Source organism: Hyaena hyaena, unplaced genomic scaffold (genome assembly GCF_003009895.1).
Source record: "Hyaena hyaena isolate Hyena2069 unplaced genomic scaffold, ASM300989v1 scaffold_392, whole genome shotgun sequence".
In the NCBI taxonomy this organism is placed as follows: domain Eukaryota; kingdom Metazoa; phylum Chordata; class Mammalia; order Carnivora; family Hyaenidae; genus Hyaena; species Hyaena hyaena.
The window spans coordinates 1,533,743-1,551,414 of NW_024081017.1; the positions used below are offsets into that span (position 1 = coordinate 1,533,743).

Genomic DNA, 17,672 nt, shown 5'->3' on the forward strand with positions numbered 1-17,672 from the left:
GGGTAGGAGCTGTCCGGGTGAAGGCAGAGGGAAAGCTTGGGGTCGGATCGGTCAGTCCTGGAGGCTGCAAACCCCTTGGAAAGCCAGGCTACCAGACATTAAAGGGGCAAGGCCGCCACGCTGTCAGAGAAGACAGAAGGCAGCCCTGAGCCGGAAAACGTTTATTTGCTGTACACTCAAAGGGAGTCTCATGCTATCGCACCAGTCCATAGCTTGTGCTGGTGACCGCTCAGCTCTGTCCCTGCTGCTGTCGCTGCTGATTGTCTTCCTCTTCTTCCTGGCCCTCTGGTGGGGGCGGGGGCGGCTCCTCCAGTCCCGAGGAGGTCGCCAGGAGCTCCCCCGTGGACCCTGCCAGGCAGAAGACTACGGGGATCTGGGCCAGGGCTGGATTTGTCTCCTGTAAGCCCTGGATCCACTTGGCCAGCGTGGCCTGGTCGTGGGCACCCGCCATGCATATGGCGAAGATAGGGCCTTCCTCCACTGTTGGGAGAAACGGGCGTCAGAGTTTGTGCAGTGGGGACTGGAGCAGCACCGCCCCCCTTCCCCCCCAGCGCTGCACCCCTTCCAGGCCACCGGGCGGATGTTTCTTGTGCATCCAAGCCTTGGCACAAGACATCCCCTCTGTCTAGACTGCCAATCCCATGCGTCACCTAAGTGATGCCTCCTGGTTTTGACATTCCACCGGGAAGTCCTCCCCACACCCCACCTGAAGCCCAGTGGTGTGCTCCTCCCCTTAGGCCCCAAGAATATAATTTAACTTGCCTGGTCCCCCACTGGGACCTAAGGGCAGGGACTGAGCCTGTCCTGGTGACACTCAGTAGCCAGCTCAGAGGTGTCCCATGACCAAGGGCTGACAGGCGTGGAGCCCCTGAGGAGTGAGGTGTGTATGTGTGTGTGTGTGTGTGTGTGCACCCACGCACATGTGTGCATATGTATATACTTGTGTGTGTGCATCTGCTGGGTCTGCATGTGGTAACTGGGCTATGTCTCAGCCTGGGTGCCACCCTTCCACCCCAGAGGTCTCATCCAGCCGTGTTTGGTGCTCATCCCAGTTTTACCTTTATGGATGTCAAACTCATAGTCATCCCAGGCGCTCCTCCCATAGTCCAGGTCCAGCTGCATTGGGTAGTAGAGATTCCATTCCTCTGGAATTTCCTCCACTTCCTACCCCGGAGAGGCAGGTGCAGGCAGAGAGAGAGGCCCATGATCTTGCAGCCAGCTGCAGCCTATCCCCAAACCAGGGGCCATCTACCGCCCCACCACCCCCAGCACCTCTGAGATCTCACATGAGCCCACACACCCCTCCCCCCCACTCAAGCTTTGGGCTCTCACCCTCTCCTCAGGGGGCAGCAAGTCAGCTCTGAGGATGTGATAATAGACACACTTGTCTCGGAGCCACAGGGAGAAGGGGCCCTCGACGAAGATAGGCCTGGCTGGGTTGTGGCGGGCCAGGGCGGCCTGCTGATCCGGGGTCTGGATGCCTGGTAGGGAGACACGCATGCCCAGGGAGCCCTGGCTGAGGGGCTCTACCCAAAGGCCCACGGAGCCCACCCAGCAGGCCCAGTGAGAATCCAGCCACCCCAGGCCAGAGCCTTACCTACAATGTGGGGCTCAGGGGCGTCTGCCGCACCTTCGGAGTCTCTAGAAGAAGGCATCTGCAAGGAGGAGCGCGGGTGGAAGCTTGTGGGCCCCAGTCCCTCCCGGGGGAGAGTAATGGGGAAGGGGAGGACCCAGCAAATTCAGGGCTCCTCTTGGCCTCCTACCCGTCAACTCAACCCCATCCGTTGCTCACTTCTATCCACTTTGGCACGAGCCGTGGACATTGAAGATGTGCACACTGAGGGGACCCTGGAGCCCGCCTACCTGTGTTAAAATCCAGGCTCTGCCACAGGCTGTGTGGCTCTGGTCCAGTCATTGTACCTGTGGGCACTTCAGTTTCTCCAGATGCAGAATGGGGAAAATAGCACTTAATTCAGACGGTTCTAAAATGCTGAGAACAGTGCCTGGCACACACTAAGTACTCCGTGCTTGTGACGTTGTGAAAAGAAAAATAATTTCACATGCACAGCATACTCCCAAGAAGGAGACATGGGAAGCAAACCAGGGTTTGCTTCTGCAGAAAACTGGGAGAAAAGGAAATCTTTTATATCTTTTTTTTTTTACATTTATTTTTGAGAGATAGAATGAGACAGAGCGTGAGTGCGGAGGGGCAGAGAGAGGAGACACAGAATCCGAAGCAGGCTCCAGGCTCTGAAGGTGTCCAGCACAGAGCCCAACATGGGGCTTGAACCCACGAACCATGAGATCGTGACCTGAGCCAAAGTCAGACACTTAACTGAGCCACCCAGGCGCCCCCTCTTTTATATCTTTTTGATGTCACATACTGCCGGGATTCAAAAAACCAGATGCAATTTAATAAAAAATGCATGTTGGGGTGCCTGGGTAACTCCGTCTGACCAAGCATCTGACTCTGGATTTCAGCTCAGGTCATGATTTCATGGTTCATGAGTTCGAGCCCTGTGTCAGGCTCTTCCCCTCTCTCTCTGCCCCTCCCCCACTCACATGCAGGCTCGTGTGCACACACCTTCTCTCTCAAAAATAAACTTTAAAAAATGCATCTATTCTTTGACTAGAATGTCTGAGAGCGTACAACTATTGCAATCCATGTCATCCATCCTTTCAAGTTAAAAAGAACAAAGGTGAATCAATGGGTATAGACATAGAAGCCATGTTCTTAAGTAAAAACGGCAAAAGGCAAGGCACAGAACATGGCGAAAATGCTTTTCGTTGGAGGAACATTTTTTTAGGTTTATTTGTTTATTTTGAGAGAGGCAGAGACAGCACGAGTAGGGGAGGGACAGAAAGAGAGGGAGAGAGAGAACCCCAAGGCTTGCCAGCGCAGATCCCAGCGCAAGGTTCCAACTCACAAACTGTGAGATCATGATCTGAGCCGAAACCAAGAGTCAGACGCTTAACCGACTGAGCCACTCCAGCGCCTTTTATTTTTATTTTATTTTTTATTTTTTTTAAAATTTTTATTTATTTCTAGGAGAGAGAGAGACAGCATGAGCAGGGGAGGGTCAGAGAGAGAGGGAGTCACAGACTGAAACAGGCTCCAGGCTCTGAGCTGGCAGTCAGCCCAGAGCCTGACGCGGGGCCCGAACCCACGAACCGCGAGATCATGACCTAAGCGAAAGTCGGACGCCTAACCGACTAAGCCACCCAGGCGCCCCACTCCAGCGCCTTTTAAGTAGAAGGTTTTTTTTAATGGGAGGTGCGGGGGGTAAAACAATGTTATGTTTGGCTCCTGAAACTTTTAATTGAATAATTTAATGCTGATTTTTTTTTTTTTTTAATTTCTAGGAGAGAGAGAGACAGCGTGAGCAGGGGAGGGTCAGAGAGAGAGGGAGTCACAGACTGAAACAGGCTCCAGGCTCTGAGCTGGCAGTCAGCACACAGCCCGACGCGGGGCTCGAACCCACTACCGCGAGATCATGACCCAAGCGAAAGTTGGACGCCCAACCGACTAAGCCACCCAGGCGCCCCTAATGCTGATTTTTTAATCCTGATTCTTCATTTTAAATTTCACACCGTGTTGCAGTTGTTTTTTTTTTAGCATTTTGATTGTGTATTTTTCTCTGACACTAAAAATCTTGGTTTCTATCAACAGTAACACCTTTACTTATCCGTCAAAATACATAGTTTTGAAATTACTGCTAACCAGAACGCCGTGGGAAGCTTGGGATTTCTCTACAGATTTGTTTGTTCTTAGAATAGACACCATGAAGGATGGGCAGTTGGATGACTGACTCGGAAGAACTTTTTGTCTCCTTAGTTATGCTGTCAGTGAGACATTTAGCCAAATGTGTTTTTCTCATTTGTTGTCAATATGGTGGCGTTTCCCCGCCTCCCCATTTCTTTGATTTTGTTTTAAATACACTACACCAGGGGCGCCTGGGGGGCTCAGTCGGTTAAGCGTCCGACTTCGGCTCAGGTCATGATCTCACGGTTTGTGGGTTTGAGCCCCGCGTCGGGCTCTGTGCTGACAGCTAGCTCAGAGCCTGGAGCCTGTTTCGGATTCTGTGTCTCCCTCTGTCTCTGACCCTCCCCTGCTCATGCTGTCTATATCTCTCTCTCAAAAATAAATAAAATGTTTAAAAATAAATAAATAAATAAATACACTACACCATTTACATACTTTAAATGTCAATCCATATTCAATGGATGCCTTTCTTCCACTCTTGTTCCTTCTACTGCATCTCCTCTACCTGCCCAGAGATCATCATTTCTACCCATTTCAGACTTTCCGTGATTTACTTTTGTGAAAATAGGCAAATAGATAATAGGCACTTTTATTTCCCCTCCCTTCTCACGCTGAAGGGAGTTTACTGGGCCACTGAACATACTTCAACCTCTCACTTGTTTGTGTTTTGTTTTGTTTCGACCAACCTGACTGAGGCATTATAATCTATGTAGACAATTCCCTCTTGACGGAGGCTGGATCGTTCCCGTTCTAAATCCAGGCGGTGTTGGTGATCATTTTACCATGTTTTCAACCTTTCTGTGTGTGAGTTTCATAATTAGGGGGAGAAAAGAATGGGTACAAAGGATAGGTCTGCTTGCAAGTGCAAAGAACCTCTTTGGAAGGAGACACAGACGTGGTGACCTCCGGGGAAGGAGGCTGGGGACTGAGGGGCCAGGCTCTGGGAGAAGCCTTCATCCTGTGTTCTTGATACCACTGGCTTCAGTGGTATCAAGAACACGCTTTCCTTTTAAAAAAAAATTGTTTTTAAATGTTTTATTTATTTCTGAGAGAGAGAGAGTGAGCAGGGGAGGGTCAGAAAGAGAGGGAGATACAGAATCCGAAGCAGGCTCCAGGCTCTGAGCTGTCAGCACAGAGCCCAATGCGGGGCTTGAACTCACGAACCGTGAGATCATGACCTGAGCCGAAGTGTCGGACACTTAACCAATGGAGCCATCCAGGCACCCCAAACGCTTTCCTTTTCAAACTGAAGACATGAGTTAAAGACTACCTTTCCTCCGTACCAGGCTCCAGGCTGAGTCTCTGTCCTTTCTCCCCCAGACACCCCATCACCCACTCTCCTATTAACTGGGCCTGTGCCCACCTACCACCACCCCTCCCCGTCCCCATCCAACACCATCCATGTGGCCACCATGTGGTGCTTTTGAAACAGAAACTCCTTCCAGAACAGAACTCCCACCCCACCCTTCCTCCTCTTAAAACTTCTAAGTGGCTCCCTCTTCACCAACAGGTTCAAACCACACTCTTTAACCCGGTGCCCTCCATACCTCTTTGCCCCAGCCCCAACCCCCTGCACCGGCCAAAGGAAGCCCTTTCTGTATCTCCAGCAACTCCCAGCTGCCCTGGGAACCCAAGCCCATGCTGCTCCCTCTGCCTAGAAGGCTCTCCTTGTCTCTTCTGTCCTGAGTACAGCTTACCCTCACCTCCTCCAGGAAGCCTTTTGTGCCCCTGCCCTTTCTGGGCCCCCAGAGCCCCCAGTGCTTCTCCATCTCAGAACCAGCAGTTCTGAGAGAAACTATCTGTTATCTGGGGTTGGCCTGCAGGACCACAGGATCCCCTTGTGATCTTACATGAGTGGGGACCCTAGGCCACTGGAGCGTGTGTGTGTGTGTGGACTATTCCATTCAGTCATTCAGCAAACAACTGCTGAGCTCAGCTCTGTGCCAGACCCTGTGCTGAGCCTTGACAGACACAGGGGAAACTGAGTCACGGTGAATGAGCAACCAAGCCAGGCACCCAGAGTGCCTCTGCTAGGGTGGTCAGGAAAGGGATCCTGAGGAAGGGACAGCAGAGCCGAGACCCGAAGAACACGAAGTCCTGGGGACAACTGTCCCTGGCAGAAAGAAGAGTGAGCACAAAAGCCTGAGAAGAAAACTGGCAGAAAGGAAGACACATGCCCAGGATGCAGACAGGATGGGGGGAGGGGTGGGAGAAGAGATCAGAGGTCAAGCTGCCGGGAGGAGTGAGGGCCATGGGAATCTAGCGAGGGCTCAGCCCGAGGTTGTGGCCGAGGGCGCGGACAGGGGTGGATTACCTGGTAAACGGTGACTCTGGCGCTGAGGTTGGGCTCTATGTGCCGCAGGCCCAAGGTGGCCAGGTCCACGGGGTCCTGGGGCAGGTCCCGGGGCACTGGGAAGGGGTTGATATTCTTGAAGCGGGAGAACCAGAGCTTCATGCGCACGAACTTGAGCATGGGGTAACTCTTTCGTCCAAATATCTGAATCAGTAGGAACTCAGTCTCCTTGTTGGGCATCAACCCTGTATCCGGCAGAAGCAGGCAGAGCATCAGGGAGGGGGCAGAAGGGAGAAGGGGAGCCAGAGACACAAGGGACGGAGAGGGGCGGAAGAGCCGGGACCAAGGGAGAATCATGGGGAGGGCCAGACGGAAAGAACCAGAGACAGGAAGAATTGAAGTCAGGGAATTGACGACAGCGAAAAGAATCAGAATTTAAGGAAAGGTCCGAGGGAGAGATGAAAGAGGAAGGAGACGAGAGACAGAGGAGAGATTAAGAGAGGGGATGGGGGAGCAAGCCAGCCAAACAGAAAGAGAAAAGGCAGGTGAGAGCCATGGAGCGCTCCCCCCCCGCCCCCCTCCCCCCCGGGCCTGCTGGCCTCACCATGGCTCTCCATCTGCTCCAGGACAGCAATCCCGCACTCCTGCTGCCGGGGGTAGTGGATGAAGATGCTCTGGAAGATGCTTCGAGGCCGGAAGACCTCCTTGGGAAAGACGTCGAGCAGCAGGTTGTAGACAGCCAGGTCCCGCTCGACGCCATACTCCCGCATCTTGCGCAGGGCCAGGTAGATGAAGTCGACATGGCCCCGCTTGTGCACGTTATGCTGCCCAAAGGCCTGCACGGCCCGCACAAAGTTCGCCTTGTCCCGCACCCCATCTGATGCCTGCCTAAACAGCTCCTCGTGGGGTGCCAGGGCCCGGGTGGGTCCCCTTGGGGGCGGAGGTGGCGGAGGGACCAGCCACAAGTCAGAGCTGTGGGCGGCCGCGCTGCAGTGGAGACCCCGTGGGACCTGTAGGGACACCTGGGGACAGAGAGACCGCTGCTGGAATGTGGCACCTCCCAGGGCCCCTGGGGGACAGCTGGGGCTGGCTCTTTCCTGGGAAAGGTGCCAGTGGGCATCCCTCAGGGCCTCAGATGGTGTGTGGTGCTGTGGTTACCAGCTCAAGATCAGGCACTGTTACAAAGTGTGAGAAAACAAGAGTAAAACCCCCACGGAGGCAATATTCACCGGAATAACAAACACATACCCTCTGATAAAGTGATCCTGTGTCTGGTTTTTAAATCTGACAGCTATGAGCAAACCTGGGCCAAATGACTTGCGTCTGTCCACCACAGCAGTGGAAAATGGCCCCGGTGCACATCAGCAAGGAAATGGTTAAGCAAATGGCCATGAACCTGGACAAGGAGCGCCTGCAGCTGTCAGACACACCGAGGAGGGTCTTCTGTGACCCAGAACGAGCTCCAAGGTGTATATGATAAAAGGAAAGCAAGCAACGTATGAAATGATGTGCAGAGGAAGTTCCCACATGTGTAAAAAAAGAAAGCCTCACCCACTTAACATAAAATAGATCTTCGTTAGTTGTGGGTTCCATATTTGCAAATTTGCCTACTTGCTAAAATCGATTTGTAATCCCCAGGTCGGGACTGTCCACACTTTTCCTGGTCATTCACAGACACAGGCCGTGCGGTGGAAAATCGGAGTCCCCCAAGCCCATTGGTTCCCAGCTGAGATCGAAGAAGGAGATGCACGGCCTTCCGGGTTCGGCTCTCAGATTGTCAAGAAGCATCCTTTTAGAGGTTTACTTAGTGCACATTTTCCACGTCTTTTGGTCAGTGAGTTTGCAGTTAAAAATGGCCCCCACGCATAGTACCGGAGGGTTGTCTAGTGTTCCTACAGGTAAGAAGGCTCTGCTGTTCTTTACAGAGAAAATACCGTGTGGTACATACGCTTCATTCAGGCCTGAGTTGTAGTGCTGTTGGCTAGGAGTTCAATGTTAATGAGTCAACAATATATATATTTTAAAAATTTTTTAAATATGTTTATTTATTTATCCCCAGCGTGAGCAGGGGAGGGTCTGAGAGAGACAGGAAGACACAGAATCAGAAGCAGGCTCCAGGCTCTGAGCTGTCAGCACAGAACCCGATGCGGGGCTCGAACCCACGAACCGCGAGATCACGACCTGAGCCGAAGTCAGACACTTAACCGACTGAGCCATCCAGGTGCCCCAACAATATATACTAAATAAGGTGTCTTTAAACAGAAACACACATCTAACGAGGTATGTATTGAATGGTTGATGAAAATGTGAGCAGAGGCTCACGGGAACCTACCCCACATTTCCCTGGAAGCGACAGTTCAGTATTCACTAATTCAATATATGCGGTCACTTTATAAAATATAATCCCTGCAGATAATGAGAATCGACTGTATGTATATAAAGTTTTTGCTCCTGTGAAATATATCTGGAAGGAAATGCATTAAGTGGGACACATTTCTTGCCTCGAGAGCGGGGAGCTAAGTGGTGTTGTGGGGTAGTGTCCAAACTTTCTGAGTGTCGAACTACACTGCCCGTTGTAACTAACTGGATTGTCTACCCGAAAGATGGATTTCAGAAACTTAAAAAAGAAAATGTAGATTTTGGAGTCAGCAGGGATCTTGGCTTGCCTGTCCTCTGCTAGGGTATGCCCACATCCTGCTTTACTGCTCAGGCCTCAGTTTCCCTATCTGTTATTATAGTGTTTCCCTTGGGTCAAGAAGATCTTGTTCCCCAGAAGTTAGGAGTGGAGCCTGCTGGGGACAGACAAGATCCCTCTGGGACCTAAGACCATAAACTACAGCCTGAGGGGCAAATATGGCCCACCGCCTGCTTTTGTCAATAAAGTTGGATTGGAACACGGCCGTGCACATTCACTACGCCTAGTCTGGGGCTGTTTGTGCTATAGTGGCAGACCTGAGTAGTTCTAACAGAGACCGTGTGGCTTGCAAAGCCCAAAATACTTACTATCTGACTCAGTACAAAAATGTTCGCTAACCCTTGCACAGATAGTAACCCTACCAAATTTCTGATTTTAAATTAAGCTGAATGTTTAAATTAGAATGGTTAAACATAAGGCATCTTTAAAAATATATGGCGAGGGGCACCTGGGTGGCTCAGTTGGTTAAGCGTCCGACTTTGGCTCAGGTCATGATCTCATGGTTCGTGGGTTCGAGCCCCGTGTCGGGCTCTGTGCTGACAGCTCGGAGCTTGGAGCCTGTTTCAGATTCTGTGTCTCCCTCTCTCTCTGACCCTCCCCTGCTCACACTCTCTCTCTCTCAGAAATAAATAAAAAACATTTTAAAAAATAAGTAAATAAAATAAAAATATATGGGGAGGGGCACCTGGAGGGGCGGGGGCTCAGTCAGTTAAGGGTCTGACTCTTGATTTCAGCTCAGGTCATGATCTCATGATTGGTAAGATCAATCCCAGAGTTGGACTCCTTGCTAACAGCATGGAGTCTGTTTGGGATGCTCTCTCTTCCCTCTCTCTCTGCCCCTCCTCTGCTTGCACTCATGCTCCCTCTCTCTCTCTCTCAAAATAAAATATATATGGCAAATAAGAGCTAATAGTTACTTAATATTCTTCCAGGGGTTGTTCAGCACTCTCTGAGTGTGAAGTTCATTTAATCTTTCCAACTGCCCATTAAGAGAGTGCTTTTAGGTGACCTATTTTACAGAGGAGGAAACTAAGGCCCAGAGAGGTGAAGTGGGATGCCTGGTGTCACACAGCTACAAAGTGACAGAGCGATCAGAGACCCTGCTCTCTGCCCCAACAGCTATCCCAATGTCCTGCTTAAATAAGGTGAAACTAGGCAGCTGATTCCATAGGTGTGTGCAGAGGTCAAAAATCAGAAAGGAAGCGGGGCGCCTGGGTGGCTCAGTCAGTTAAGTGTCCGACTTCGGCTCAGGTCATGATCTCACAGTTCGTGGGTTTGAGCCCCGCGTCGGGCTCTGTGCTGACAGCTAGCTCAGAGCCTGGAGCCTGCTTCAGATTCTGTGTCTCCCTCTCTCTCTCATCCTCTCCTGTTCATGCTGCCTGTCTCTCTCAGAAATAAATAAAAACATTAAAAAACATTTTTAAAAAATCAGAAAGGAAGCAGGGCCTCTGGGGGGCTGTTGCTTAGGCATCTGACTCCAGTTCGGGTCAAGATCTCACGGTTCATGAGTTCGAGCCCTGTGTTGGGCTCTGTGCTGACAGCTCAGAGCTTGGAGCCTGCTTCGGATTCTGTGTCTCTCCCTCTCTCTGCCCCTTCCCTGTTTGCACTCTCTCTCAAAAAAAAAAAAAAAAAAAATCAGAACGGAAGCTCTAGAATGCCCAAAAGAAGGAGAGACATCACCAACAAGAATATGTAAACAAAAAGCATGGCACATGGCCTGGCCCAGAGGAACTGCTCGGTAAGGGAGGTACAGGCATAGGTCGGAGATACTGAGGGTTCAGTTCCAGACTCTGGCAATCATGCCAATGTCACAATACGAGGAGTCAAGTGAATTTTTTGGCTTCCCAGTGCATACAGCTATGTTTACACTGTACCATCGTCTTTAAAGTGTGCAATACAGTTATGGCTGAAAAAATGTATGTACCTTAATTAAAAAATACTTTACCACTAAAAAATGCTAACCAGCATCTGAGCTTTTGACAAGTCATCCTCACTGGCCCAAGATCAAACAGGATAGTAATGATTAAGTCTGGAATATTGCAAGAATTACCAAAACGGGACACAGAACGAAGTGAGCAAACACTGTTGGACAATGGCACCATCAGACTTGCTTGACATGACGTTGCCACAAACCCTCAATTTGTACAAACAAACAAACAAACAAAAAAAACAAAACAAAGCAAAACCAAAAACCAAAACTGAAACCAAACAAACACACATTATTTGGGAAGCACAATAAAACAAGGTACGTGCCCGCCATCGCTGTTGTGGCCATGTATGCCCGTTGATAGGCTTGGGCCATCTGGTCACCCTGGGAAAGGAGGGAAATTCAACTCGCTGCCCAATCTTTACAAGTGGATGCAGGAGTCACTCACAGTCACTGCCCACATCTACTTAGCTCGTATATCCTTATTTCCAAATTCAAGCCCCTCACCCACATGGGCGCTGGCACTTCTTAAAACAAAGAAGCAACTAGCCCTCAGAGCAGACAGGCCAGCTGGTGGTTACCTGGGAGAAGGGAGGTCCCATGAGGGCAGCCCCGCAGATGCCTCCCCAGCCTCGGGAGAGGCCCCGGGCCAGCAGGATGGCTTGGGCCCAGCTCATTGCCTCTGCTTGTCAGACAACCACCTGGCCGAGAGAGAGAAAAGACCGCATCAGCCAGCTAACAGAGATGAGCCCCCTCCTGGGCTGTGGCCATGTTCCAGGCTGCATGGCCAACTCCCCAGCCCCACTGGTTTCCTCATTCGCCACATGGACTTAAAATGGCTGTTACGGTCAAGGGTCCCCATTTTGCTGGGCTACACCCTTCACTATCTTGAGGAATTTGTTCCTACCGTCATCCCCCTCCCTACTGGATCATTCTTTCTTTTTCACAGCTTTATTCACCTATCATCTAGTTCACCCTTTTCAAGTGTAAAATCCAATAGTTTTTTAGTATATTTGCAGAGTTGTACAATACCCACTGCTCTGATTCTTGTCACCCCAAAAAGAAAACCTATCCCCGAACGGCAGTCTCTCTTATATCCCCTCAGTACTCAACCCCAGACAGGCATTAACCTTACTGTCTCTATAATTTGCCTGCTCCGGGTAGTTCATACCAATGGAGTCATACAGCATGTGCTCTTTTGTGACTGCCTTCTTTTGCTTAACACCTGTTTAAGGCTTAACCATGCTGTAGCACGTAACAGACTTCATTTCCTTGTCAAAAAATTCCATCATATGGATACAGCCATGTTTTATTTATCTTTTCCTCAGTTGATGGATAGTTGGGGTTGTTTCCACTCTTTGACGAACAAGACTAATGCTGCCATGAACACTTGGGTGGAAGTTTTGTGTCAACAAGTGTTTACAAGTCCCCTGGGTAGATAACACAGGCATCAAATTGCTGAGATATATGATTAATCCTGTCTAACATCTTGAGGAACTGCCAAACTGTTTTATTATTGTTTTTATTTTAATTTTTTAAAGCTGGTTCCATACCCAACATAGGGCTTGAACTCACGACCCCAAATCAAGAGCTGCATGCTTTTCCAAATGACACAGCCAGGCAAACTATTTTCTAAAGAGGCTGCACTTTTTTATACGCTCACCAGCAATGTGTAAGAGTTCCAATTTCTCCACATCCCTGCCGATTCCTGTTGTCATCTTGATTACAGACACACTAGTGAATGTGAAGTGATATCTAATGGTTGGATATGCACTTCTTAAAAAGCAATGTTGATGGGGCGCCTGGGTGGCTCAGTCGGTTAAGCATCCGACTTTGGCTCAGGTCATGATCTCATGGTTCATGGGTTCCAGCCCCGCATATGGCTCTGTGCTGACAGCTAGCTCAGAGCCTGGAGCCTGTCTTCAGATTCTGTGTCTCCCTCTCTCTCTGACCCTCCCCTGCTCACGCCGTCTCTCTATCTCTCTCTCTCTCAGAAATAAATAAAATATTTTTAAGAAAAGGTGATGTTGAGCATTCTTTGATGCCCTTATTGGCCGAGGTGTACCTTCTTTGGAGAAATGTCTATTTAGATCCTTTGTACATTTAAAAAATTGGGTTACTTATCTTTTTATTATTGAGTTGTAAGAGTTCTTTATATATTCTGGATACTAGACCCTTGTGTTTTACAAATGTTTTCTCCCATTGTTTAGGTTGACTATTTACTTTCTTGATGTTACTGACTGCAGGACAAGTTTTTATTCTGATGATGTCCAATTTATGTTTTTCTTCTATATCTATGCTCTTGATGTAGTCTCTAAAAAAACCACTAAATTAAAACAAACAAAAACAACAACAAACAAAAAACCCCCAGTGCCTAGCCCAAGGTCATGAGGATTTACTCCCATGTTTTCTCTAAGAGTTTAATAGTTTTAGCTCTTACATTTAGTCCTACGATCCGCCTTAAATTAATTTTTCTGTATGGTGTGAGAAAGGGGTTCATTTCATGTGGATATCCAGTTGTCCTAGGACTATTTTTTGAAGAGACTACTATTTCTGCATTTTGTCTTGGCATTCTTTTTCTTTTTTTAATTAAGCTTTAAAACTTTAATTCCAGTATAGTTAACAGTGTTATAGTCGTTTCAGCTGTACAATATAGTGATTCTACAATCCTCAGTGCTCATCATGGTAAGTACTTTTTGTCTTGGCATTCTTGCTGAAAATCAGTTGACCATAAATGTAAGCATTTAATTCTGGGCTTCCAATTCCATTGATCTATATGTTGTGTCTTATGCCAGTACTACACTGTTTTCATTATTGTAGTTTTGTAAGTTTTACAGAAAGTGTAAATCCTCCAACTTCATACTTTTTTTTTTTTAACAAAATTGTTTTGGCTATTCTGGGTCCATTGCAATTACATATAAATTTTAGAATCAGGTGTCAATTTCTGCAAAAAGTCAGAGGGATTCTGATAGGGATTGTGTTGAGTCTCCAGATCAGTTTAAGGAATGTTGGCATCTTAGTAATATTAAGTCTTCTGATCCATGAACATGGGATACTTCTCCATTTAGTTAGATCTCCATTTAGCCAGTATGCCAGTATAGAAATACAACTTATTTTTATATGTTGATCCATCCTACAACCTTGCTGAACTCACTTATTAGTCCCAACAGCTTTTTATTGGACTTTCTATATACAAGATCACATGATCTGTAAATACAGTTTTATCTCTTCCTTTCCAAACTGGATGTCTTTTACTTCTTTTCTTTCCCAAGTGCCCTTGCTGAAACCTCCAGTACAATGCTGAATGGAAGTGGTAAGAGTGGACATCCTTTTCTTATTCTTGATCTTAGGCAGAAAGTATCCAGTCTTTCATCATTAAGTATGATGTGAGCTGTTGGTTTTCCATAGATGGCCTTTATAAGGTTGAAGAAATTCCCTTCTATACCCAGATGTTGAATGTTTATATCAGAAAGGATACTGGATTTTGTGAAATACTTTTTGTTGCATCTACTGAAATAATCATGTAGGTTGTGTCCTCTATTTTATTCATATGGTATATTTCATTAACTGATTTTCAGATTTTAAACTAATCTTTCTTTTCTGGGACACCCAGGTGGCTCAGTCGGTTAAGCATCAGACTTCAGCCCAGGTCATGGTCTCACAGTTCGAGCCCCACATCAGGCTCTGTGCCGACAGCTCAGAGCCTGGAGTATGTTTCAGATTCTGTGTCTCCCTCTTTCTCTGCCCCTCCTCCACTCATGCTCTGTCTCAAAAATAAATAAAGTATAAAAGAAATTTTTTTAAATAAGTAAATAAACTAATCTTGCTTTTCTGGGATCAATTCCACTTGGCCATGGTCTATAATACTTTTTATATGTTGCTAGAATTTGGTTTGCTTGTTATTTTGTTGAGGATGTTTACATCCATGTTCTTAAGAGATATTGGTCTATAGTTTTCTTTTAGTGTCTGTTTGATTTGGTAACAGGATAATGCTGACCTCATAAAATGGGATAGGAAATGTCTGGATCATTCTTATCTCCATTTAAACTTTCTCTAACATCTCCCACTTTGACCTGAAGACTCCCTCCAGCCTTTGCTCTATATCTCTGCTCCCTTTACAGCAAAGCTTCTCTTAAAGCTGTATACACACTGTGCTTCTGCACTCTCTCCAACTTGGCTGTCACCCCAACCACTCCACTATTCTGAATCTGTCAGAGTCCAACATTCTGAATTTGTCTGCTATCCTGAGGTGTCTTTCAACTTGTTCCCCTCTTCTCTGTATTCTTGTAGGCAGCTCTAATGGTTCTTAAACTTTGTTCATATTAGAACCATGTTGGGGGCTTTTAAAAATTCCCATGCCCAGGTCATACACCAGATATAATTAATCAAAGTATTTAAAGGTAGGGCGCAGGCATCAGCATTTTAAAGCACTGCAATGGGGACACGTGGGTGGCTCAGTGGGTTGAGCATCCATCCAGCTCTTGATTTCAGCTTAGGTCATGATCCCAGGGTCATAGGATCAGCCCTGAGTCGGGCTCCACGCTGAGCACTCAGCACGGAACCTGCTTGGGGTTCTCTCTCTCTCCCTCTACTCCTACCCCTCTCATGCTCTCTCTCTCTCTCTAAAATAAAAAATAAAATAAAGCGCTCCAAAGACTAATATACTGCTAAGATTGAGACCTTAATCTGAATCTTCCTTACTCAAAAAGTAGTGTTCCAGGAATCAGCTATATCAACATCATTTGGGAGCTCATTAGAAAAGCAAAATCTCAGCCCTAACCCAGATGTGCTGAACCAGAATCCACATTTTAATAAGAGTCCAGGTTTCTCCTATGTGTGTTAAAGTCTGAAAAATGAAGATCTGTGTGCTGATGGATTCCAAATAGTTATTGCCAGTCCTGGCCTCCAACCTCCATACCTAACTGCCACTTTGGCCTATACCCAGCCATCTCCAACTTAATTTGCTCCAAACTGATATCCCTGCTTAAACGTGTTCCTCTCCATCCTAGCCAATGACACCACCATTCCTACTCATTTGGACCACAAACCCAGTAGTCATTTCTGAGTCCACTATGTCCCTCATTGTTCCATTCAGTCCACCAAGTACTCCTGATGAGTACTTCCAAATCCATCCCAAATACATCCGTTTCTCTGCATCTGCAATCTACCACCCCAATCCATGGTCTCTTTCTTTAAGACCTACCCAGCTTCCCCTCCAGTCAGTCCTTCCCACCACGCCAGAGAGAGCTTTAGTGTTCTCTGCCTAAAAATCACTAGTGTTATATCACACTTAAAATATTCAGACAGGGTCTACCTCTCCATACTCAATTCTTATCACTGGCAGCTCTAGCTACATTGTTGGTTAAACAAGCTAAATTTATTCCAGTTTAAGGCCCTTTGCACTTGCTTTTCCCTCTGTTTGGAACTTTCTTCCTGTATTAATCCATAGCTGTCTCTGATCATGCAGTCTATACTCAAATGAGAGGCCTTCCTGGACCACAGCCCCACTCCCAATCCAAGCACCCATCACCCTGATGAATGCGTTATTAACAATGATTAGCATGTGAAGTCACCTGTTCCCTGCATTTCTGACTTGTTTAATGTCTGGCTACCCCAGGAGAGAGGAGATTTTTGTCTGTCTTCCTCATTGCTGTGTTTCCAGCACCTGGACAGTGCCTGGTATAAAGTAGGCGCCCAACAAGTACCAGTTGAATGGGGAAAAGAGCTAAATTTCTACAACCGTCTATGATCTGTTAAGTCTGACCCCCATGCCGGGGTGTACCTACAGCAGCTCTGAGGGTGGCTGCCAGTATTCTGGGTTCCTTGGGACAAACAGATGCGGATTCGAATTCCAGCCTAGCTGCCAACTTGCGGCGTGACTTCGGGAGAGGCCCTTAACCTCTCTGAACTTTAGCTGTCTCATCTGCAAAACAGGAGATTAGGGACGTGGGGAGGGGAGTAAAGGGAGATCGGCTTCTCCCAGCACGTCCCCGCCCCCCACCTCAAAAGGTCACGGTGCCCTGACCCTGCAGCTGGGTCGCTCTGGGCCGCCCTCCCGTCTTGCCGGCCCAGAACCAGCCACACAGAACCCAGCAGTCCGCGTTCGCCTTCCCACGCGCGAACTACATACTCACGCGGCAAGCCGCGGACTCCGGACCGGCTCGGTCCTGGCTCTGGGCGCCGCCATTTTACTCAGACAGCTTCCAGGTCAGGGGCCACCGGGGAGACAGCAAATCGAGAACGCAGGTTTAGAGAGGTCCCGCCCAAAATGGAGGAGAACCAATAGGAAGACAGAAGGACCTTGGTCCCGCCTCATACCGTGCCAGGCCCCACCCCTAACAGGGCAAGCCGCACCTCCATTAAGGCACGGAAAGGAATGATTGGACCGATCCGCCCTGAGAGGCTGGACTTAGGCGGCCTGTGACTCCAGGTGGAGGCCCCAGTTTTCCCATCTGAAATGTGATGCCGATTCCTTCATTTGTTCACCTAACCGTTTTTGAGCGCTTACCGTAGGCTAGGCGCTGAGGATACTGGACTGATACACAGCAGTGAAGGAGACAAGTTCTGCTAATCGAGCTCCACGACTCTGGGCTAGTGCTTAACTCATCTGTGCCTGGGTTATCTCACCCTGAACTGGGCCAATTATAATAACCTCATGGGGTTTTATATATTATATATATTTATATATTTTATATATAACATTTATTATATTTCTTTTTTTAATGTTTTTATTTCTGAGTGAGAGAGAGAGAGATAGCGTGAGCAGGGGAGGGTCAGAGAGAGAGGGAAACACAGAATCGGAAGCAGGCTCCAGGCTCTGAGCTGGCTGTCAGCACAGAGCCCGATGCAGGGCTGGAACCCACGAACCGTGAGACCATGACCTGAGGTGAAGTCGGACACTTAATCGTTGGAGCCACCCAGGTGCCCCTTTTTTTTTGAAAATTTTTATATTTCTTTATATTATATTAAATACATACTTATATTATATCTTTAT

General features: G+C 48.0%; 1 protein-coding gene across 2 annotated transcripts; it reads right to left on the reverse strand.

Moving 5' to 3' along the window:
• Positions 1-148: 148 nt before the first annotated feature.
• ECSIT (ECSIT signaling integrator) lies at positions 149-16,890 on the reverse strand. 2 transcript variants are annotated; one of them, XM_039251037.1, is made up of 9 exons: positions 16,813-16,890; positions 16,461-16,601; positions 11,260-11,379; positions 6,661-7,078; positions 6,078-6,301; positions 1,598-1,655; positions 1,333-1,481; positions 1,059-1,116; positions 149-480 (listed from the first exon to the last, which is right to left on the reverse strand). In XM_039251037.1, the coding sequence occupies exons 3-9, from the start codon at positions 11,353-11,355 to the stop codon at positions 230-232; spliced, it is 1,254 nt and encodes a 417-aa protein (XP_039106968.1). In that variant the 5' UTR covers positions 11,356-11,379; positions 16,461-16,601; positions 16,813-16,890; the 3' UTR covers positions 149-229. The 2 variants fall into 2 exon arrangements, with proteins under 2 accessions (XP_039106968.1, XP_039106967.1); XM_039251036.1 differs by having other exon boundaries at positions 1,059-1,164.
• Between the last annotated feature and the right edge of the window lie 782 nt (positions 16,891-17,672).